Source organism: Acanthisitta chloris, unplaced genomic scaffold (assembly GCF_000695815.1).
Source record: "Acanthisitta chloris isolate BGI_N310 unplaced genomic scaffold, ASM69581v1 scaffold9520, whole genome shotgun sequence".
NCBI classification, from domain to species: domain Eukaryota; kingdom Metazoa; phylum Chordata; class Aves; order Passeriformes; family Acanthisittidae; genus Acanthisitta; species Acanthisitta chloris.
In genome coordinates, this window is record NW_008651131.1 from 37,387 (window position 1) to 44,772 (window position 7,386).

General features: G+C 58.3%; 1 protein-coding gene across 1 annotated transcript in view; it reads left to right on the forward strand.

Moving 5' to 3' along the window:
- ABLIM3 (actin binding LIM protein family, member 3) overlaps nt 1-7,386 on the forward strand; it is a gene marked incomplete at its 5' end in the record, with an annotated part of 19,305 nt that overhangs the window by 6,696 nt on the left and 5,223 nt on the right. The window contains 8 exons of the mRNA XM_009071897.1: nt 972-1,059; nt 1,652-1,710; nt 1,914-1,985; nt 2,383-2,538; nt 3,494-3,523; nt 4,029-4,158; nt 4,982-5,080; nt 6,709-6,759. Of these exons, the coding sequence (XP_009070145.1) occupies nt 972-1,059; nt 1,652-1,710; nt 1,914-1,985; nt 2,383-2,538; nt 3,494-3,523; nt 4,029-4,158; nt 4,982-5,080; nt 6,709-6,759 (685 nt within the window). The remainder of the gene's footprint in view (nt 1-971; nt 1,060-1,651; nt 1,711-1,913; nt 1,986-2,382; nt 2,539-3,493; nt 3,524-4,028; nt 4,159-4,981; nt 5,081-6,708; nt 6,760-7,386) is intronic.

A 7,386-nucleotide genomic window follows, 5' to 3' on the forward strand; every position in this document is an offset into this window, starting at 1 on the left:
TCCTCAGCCACCTAGAGTGACAGGCAGGGTGGGTGGTAGGTGGTATGAGATGTTCAGAGGGTGAGAGGAGCCAAAAGGGCCCTGGGACTCCTGTCAGAGTCACAGAATGGTTTGGGTTGGAAGATACCTTAAAGATCACTTTATTCCACCCCCTGCTGTGGGTAGGCACACCTTCCACTAGCCCAGGTTGCTCCAAACCCCATTCAACCTGGCCTGGAACACTCCTAGAGATGAAGCATCTGTCCCAGACTGAGGGACTGTGCAGCCTGCACTCCCCACCCTCCCTGGTCTGTGCCTGCTTGCAGTATTGAAGGATCTGTAAATCCAGAGGCTTTAATTGTCTTCTCTGTCGGAGTGTGAAATGGAAAGGGTGCCTTTAAATTATCTTAGGCATTAAGGAGCCTCCTAGTGCTATCCCAGCAGCCTCCAGGCATTCCCAGACCCCCAGAAGGCAGCTAGGCTTGGATGATTAATGAGTCTTTAAGGGACCCAAGTGATAACAAGCAGGTCTCTTCCCTCACGTGGGAGCATGAGCTCTGCTTTTGTGTCTGTTGGACATTTCAAGGAGAACAGAAAGTTCACAGTCTGAATGGATCATAGAATTTTAGGGGTTGGAATGGAGCTTAGAGATCATCCAGCCCAACCCCTGCCCTGGGCAGGGACACCTCCCACCACAGCAGGTTGCTCAAGGCTCATCCAACCTGGCTGTGAACACTGCCAGGGTTGGGGCAGCCACAGCCTCCCTTGGCAACCTGTGCCAGTGTCTCACCAAACACAAACATAAGTGATGAAGTGGTCTTTGGTTTTCTCCATGTGATGTGGAGGTCTCCAAGGCCACCCTGGGCAGTTTTGCCTCATTTACCTTGTCCTTGTCTGCAGCAGTGGGAGCTGCCAGGGCCTCTTGTCCTCAGGGGTGTGAGCAGGTCACCGTGTCCTGCCTTGCTCAGGGACTCCTCTGCTCACCTCTACAGGCAGGAGGGAAGCACTACCACCCCACCTGTGCCAGATGTGTGCGCTGCCACCAGATGTTCACAGAAGGAGAGGAGATGTACCTCACAGGTAGGGATGGGTAAGGAGGGACTGGGTATGGAGCAGCATGGCTGTGTGGGGATGTGCTGCTTGGGGGAGCTTGGGGTTGGGGTCCTTATGGCACTGAAAGGGTCTCTCTGTGCAGCAATGCCAGAGACCTCCTCCTCCACTGCCCTCCAGCTCCTGTGCTCTTCCTGGGCCATGTAGCAATCACTTTGCTCCATGAAATCTTCCCTGCCACTGAGATGGAGAAGGCTTTGTTCCTCTTTGTCTCCCTGCACAGCTGGGGAGCATTTCCAGGCATGCCTGGATGTGTCCCTGGCCTGCATCCCAGCTGGGATGGGTGCAGAGTGCCTGTCTCCCTGCTCTCCCCAGCCCCAGGAGAGGGCGGTCCATCCCCAGTCCAGGTTAGCCAGTGAGCAGCACCAGGGGCTAAGGCTTTTGCTCAGCACCGATGGATGGTTTGGGGTTGGGTTTGAGTTTGGCAGGAGCTCATCCCTCCTGGGGCTGCCTTAGGGGCTGTTTCTAGTGCAGGTGGAGGGTTTGTTTTCTCTCAGTAACCCCTGTTTGCCTGAACTCCGAGACACTGATGCTGAAACACTTTCCCTTTGCTGCGTTGCAGGCTCTGAAGTGTGGCACCCCATCTGCAAGCAGGCAGCCAGAGCAGAGAAGAAGCTGAAGGTAGGCAGCAGGGTGAGGGGCATCTCTGAGAGGGGATGACATTGCCCCCCAAGTCTCTGCTGGAGGAGAACTGTTTTGGCAGTTTGGACCTTGAGTGAAATTCAGCCCCTAAACCAACTTGGCTTCTGTACCCAGTACTGTGCCTGCTCAGGAGTCCCTCCTGGCCAAGCTCTCACCTGCCCTGCACCTTTCTGCCTCCACAGCACAGAAGGACATCAGAAACCTCCATCTCCCCTCCTGGCTCCAGCATCGGCTCCCCAAACCGTGTCATCTGCGTAAGTACAGCTCTGCCCCTGCCCAGGGCCCCTCCCCAGGGATGGCAACAGCACTTCCCAGTGCTGCTCTGCAGTGTAAGGCATCCCCCAGGGACAAGCCCAGCATTTGGGGACAGTATGGGCAAGCCAAGTCCCCTTGCCCCAGCGACATGCTGTGCCACCAGTGCTGCTGGCACAGATCAGGAGCCCTCAGAAGGGCACAGAGGGGCACAGTCATACCCTCACAGCTCCTTGCCCCTATCCACTGCTGCCTCTTAGGCGTCTCCTCTTACCTCTTCCTGCTGCTGGGGCAGTGGTGGGCTCTGTCTGCTCTGTGCTGGCTCCGCACTGTGTGCTCCAGCCTCCCCTTCCTTCTCTCCTCCTCTTCCTTTCTGTCTCTGTCTCTCCCTCTCCCTAGGCTAAAGTGGATAATGAGATCCTTAATTACAAAGACCTGGCAGCTCTTCCCAAGATTAAAGCCATCTATGAAGTGCAGCGTCCTGACCTCATTTCCTACGAGCCCTATCACAGATACACGTCGGATGAGACGCTGGAGAGATATAGCTATGGGGAGGTACTGAGGCTCCACACACACAGGGCTGGGCTGCAGGGACTGGGCCCTGAGCTGGGGGAGAACTGAGTGTGGGACCTTTCACTCCAGTGGGAACACTGCAGGGAGGCAGGAGTGGGGGTAGGACCTGTCCCAGAGGCTCATTGTGTCCAGAAAGAGGACCTGAGCTGAAAGTCAAGTCTTGCTGCTGCTGCTGTAGAGTAAGAAGGAAACCAGTGAGCTTAGGAGTCACAGACCTGATGTGCAGGGACACAGCACTGCATGGGAGGAGTGATATGGTAGGGAATTTGTCCATCACAGCCCAGAGCAGAGGAGGAGGAGGTCACACAGCACATGTGCATCCCTCAGCCCAGAGTTTGGTCCCTGGCAGACAATCCTCCTGGCCACCTCTGGAGCATGGCAGGGCTGCCCTGTTGGGTGCTGGTCCTTGCAGCCAGGGGAAAGAGCTTGGTTAGTGTGTTTCTGCAAGTGTGTGATGAGAGGATGCCCACACAGCACATGGCACGGGTCTGTCCTGCCCTGCCAGCTCACAGTACCTGAGGTGGTCCTGGAAGAGGACTTGGTGATGTCCAACAGCTGCAGCATCTCTTCCATCACCAGTCCCAGGCTGGTTTCCTCCAGCCCACCCAGGGGTGGTGCAGGCAGCATGGCCATGGCTTGCTGTGGAGCACCCCAAGGCCAGCAGCCACCTGCCCCCTTGCAGCCACTCCACTGAGGTCTCTGTGAAGGGCTGCAGGCTGCTGATTTCTCCCTCCAGCTCTCTCCTGGCCAGGAGCTCCTTGCTCAGCATCCTGCCACAGCTCAGCTCTGGCTGTACCACCAGCAGCAGCAGTGATGAGGCTGTCACATGGGGAAAACAAGCTGCTGTGGGACCCTAGTCTGTCACTGCTCCTCTTAACTGTGTGCTGTCTCTCTCTCTCTCTCTGGTCCTCCTCTCTTTGCCTCCTGCTGCCTCCAGTCCCTGGGGACCCTCTCCCCCTACTCACAGGTAATGCCCCCGTGGGCACTGGGGGGTCTGTCACCTGTTGCTGCTGCAGAATGTCCCTCTGCCTGGGGACAGCTGGGACTCTGCTGATCATTCCCCCTGGCTGTTGGTTGCCCCAGGATGAGGGGAGATGGGGACACCCTGGCCAGGAGAGTCCTTCAGGGCATGCAAGCCCTCCCTGGCAGAGTGGACCCAGTGTGCAACTTCTGCCTCGTAGAGGGAGACAGCAGTAATTGGGAACAAGCATAGGGGAAGGGGATGCTCTCCAGGCAAAAAGCCTCTGGGTGGATACTGTCACCAGGTCCTAAACCCTGGGCTTTGCCTGTGCCTTGGCAGTGGGGAGGCAGAGCAGCCTGGGGACCCCCTCCAGCCTCAGAGGGCATACTTACTGCCTGGCATGTCACCCCACAGAGCATGCACCCACCGAGGCTGCCCCAGGGGACTCCTATCCATGGGACACCTCCTGCCAGCTCTAATCTCACTCTCTCCACCTCTTCCCCATCCCCAGGACATCTACGAGAGCTTTGACACACGGCAGAGAAGAGCCTCCAGCCCTGGCTACATCGACTCCCCCACCTACAGCCGCCAGGGCATGTCCCCCACCATCCCCAGGTCCCCACACCATTTTTACCGCTCAGGTGAGGATTTGGGCTGCAACCTCAGGCTGAGCTAGGCTCAGACCCCCAGGTGGAACAGGGATCACCAAAATGTCCCCAAGACCTCGGTCGTCTCTCCACTGCCAAGCAGATAGGAAACTTGGGAGGGTTATTGAGTGGGGCAGCGACCAACTCTGCTGTGTACATCCTCTGACTCGTCTTGTGAGCAGCAAACAGAGGCCAAAGGGACTTTGTGGCTCAGATCTCATAGGGTGGGGAGGCAGGTGACCCCCAGGTCTGCTGGGGCTCATGGGGTGGGCAGGCAGGTGACCCCCAGGTCTAGTGAAGCCTCCACAGCTAACGTGGTAGCTGTGAGAGGGATGTACAGGAGAGTGCCTGTGCCCAGCCAGTGCTGTAAGGGATGTCCACGCACATGGGCATACACACACCCCCCAGAGCATGTTGCGGGGGAAGCAGAGTGTGTCTTGTGCCATGACTTCTGTCCTCTGGAGCCGGGGAGGAACAACTGGGAAAACCTGAGGTCAGTAAGTCTGGAGGTCCTGCAAAACCCTCCCACTGCAGCACCAAGGGCCCATGACTGTTTGCCTCTGCACCACGCTCAGCTTTCCTGTCCCAGCCATGGGGCAGCTGTGACAGCACCTGCACGTGGGGTTTCCTCTGCATCCCACCTCCCTCTGGAGATGCAGGAAACCTCCCTCTTCTCCATCACTCCCCAGCCTGGCACACTCTCACTACACGGGTCACTCCTGCTCTTCTAACACCGCTGCATTTAACACCCATTTTCTTCTGCCTCTTGTTCTCTCTCTCGGTCACTTTATGGCTGCTTCTGCTCGGCACCGCGTAGGCACCGAGAGCGGGCGCAGCTCCCCCTACTATAGCCAGTTAGATGTGAGGTCCTCCACTCCAACCTCATACCAAGCACCCAAGCATTTCCACATCCCAGGTAGGCTCTGGAGCACCCCAGCCCGTGTGGCATGCCCGCATGTGCCGTCCCCGCTGTGTCGCATGCCTAGCTCCACCGCCTGCCTAGAGCCAGCTGGCAGCAGGATCTACCCCTGGTAGAGGCCATCCATAAACAGGACCTGCAGCTTGAACCCTCTTCCTTCCCCATCACCACCTGGAGGGCCCAGAGCTGCCCGGAGTCTGCTTGAGCCTTGCAACATCCCTCTTCTCCCTCTCCCCTGACCTTCCTCCACCTCCCCACACGAAGATGAGTTGCCCTGGTGAGAACCTGCCCCTTCCCTTGCCTCCCCCCAGGACCACCAGCTGAAACGTGTCTGCCAGAGGCCTTTCCACACCCATCCGTTACAGATGACTATTTTATACTCCCCCTAGGGCCCGCTGCTCCCTCCCCCCAGAGTCTTCTGGGCTTGCCAGATGCCTGTTCCCCTTCTGCAGGGATTGCAGGGGGCCACCAGGTAAGGGCCACCCCCCGGTCCCGGCCACTAGAGCCCATGGGGATGGGGACGGAGCGGGCAGAAAGGGAGAGTTGGGGTGGGAAGCAGGCAGAGCTGCCCATCCATCACCCTCCAGCACACACAGTGGGTCTGACCCCCCCAGACCACAACAGACCACCCTATAACACCCCATTCAGCTGTAGGCATCTCCCACTGCACCTATCCCCCTTCCAAAGTGTGGGATCCTCTTCCAAAGCATGGGATCCCTCTCCAAAGCATGGGATCCCTCTCCAGAGTGTGGGATCCATCTCCAGAATGTGGGATCCCCCTCCAAAGTGTGGGATGCTCTTCCAAAGCATGGGATTCCCCCTCCAAAGCATGGGATCCTCTTCCAAAGTGTGAGATCCTCTTCCAAAGCGTGGGATCCTCTTCCAAAGTGTGGGATCCCTCTTCCAAAGCGTGGGATCCCTCTCCAAAGTGTGAGATGCTCTTCCAAAGTGTGGGATCCTCTTCCAAAGTGTGGGATCCCTCTCCAAAGCGTGGGATCCTCTTCCAAAGTGTGGGATCCCTCTCCAAAGCATGGGATCCTCCTCCAAAGCATGGGACCCTCTGCCTTACATAGCTGGGACACAGCACGAGGACACCCAGAGGTTTTGCCCCCCATCCATCCCTGCCAGGGTCCAGCCCCCCTGCCCTGCTGCCGGTCGGTGGTTTATGGATGGCCCCGTCCCTGCTCCGCCAGCTCCGCTGCCTCCCCCTGCGCGGGGTGTAGCTCCCGGCGCCAGGCTCCAGTGCGCTTTCCCTCCCACCTCGCTCTTTTCTCTCTCTGCTGCGGAAAGAGGCTTTGGCTGCTGTCGTGTCGCCGCAGGTAGCTCTCAGGCTGCTGTCCGAGTAGCCGCGGCAGGGCGAGCGGAGGTGCCTCTCTGCATGCTGATGCTGGGCGCTCACTGCATGTCCTCTGTGCACTGCTGCCCGCGGGCAGCGCGGGGCTCTGCTCCTCCTGCCCGGCCCCTTGGCACGGGACTCCTGAGCCCGCAGGTGGTTGTGTGATGGAGATATGGCGTGGGGTAGTGTCTCCTGCAGGACCTGTGTCCTGTCCGTGCTCAGCACACCCACACTGACCTCCTCTTCCCTCCTTCTTTCTGCCCTCCTTCTTTCTGCCCTTTCTTCTCAGCTGCTGGTGAGAGCAACATCTACAGGAAACCTCCCATCTACAAGCGCCACGGTATGGTCTCCTTGCTGTGTGCCTGTCCCCATGGCCCCACGGGGAGAGGACCAGGCTTGGTCTAGCTGGGTTGTATTCAGGGGCCAAGTGGGAGATGGGGCATTAAGGCAAGATGTTTAGGTGCTGGGCTTTACTGGTCTGATGCTCCTGCTTCTCCTCTGGGCTGCAGAGTGCAGGGTTCAGTGGGAGAAAGATGCAGCTTTGGACCACATCTCTGTTTGGAGGGGTGGAGAAGGCTGTCAGTGGCATCAGGGTCAGGGATAGCTGTGGGAAGGAGAGTGAGGCCCTGGTGGGTTGGTAGAGGGAACAGGGTGGTTGTTGCTTGCTGGTGGCAGGAGCCAGAGCAGCGTCAGGAAAGGGATGAAGAAAGTATGAAGATGGAGAAAAATCACAATCCATCCTGGATGGATGGTCCAGGGCAAAACAGGCCTGGGGGTGTTGCAGGGTGGGGAGGAGGAATTAGGGTATTTGGTGTCTCTCAGCAGGGCTGGCTTGCACCGTCCCTGCTTGCTTCTGTGCATAGAGGGACAGCAGCTCCCCCCCAGGTAGTAACTGTGTCTCCTCTCTCTCCCTGGGCTCTCCCTTCTCTCCTGCCCAACTCCCACTGCCCTGCTGCTGGCTGCTCCT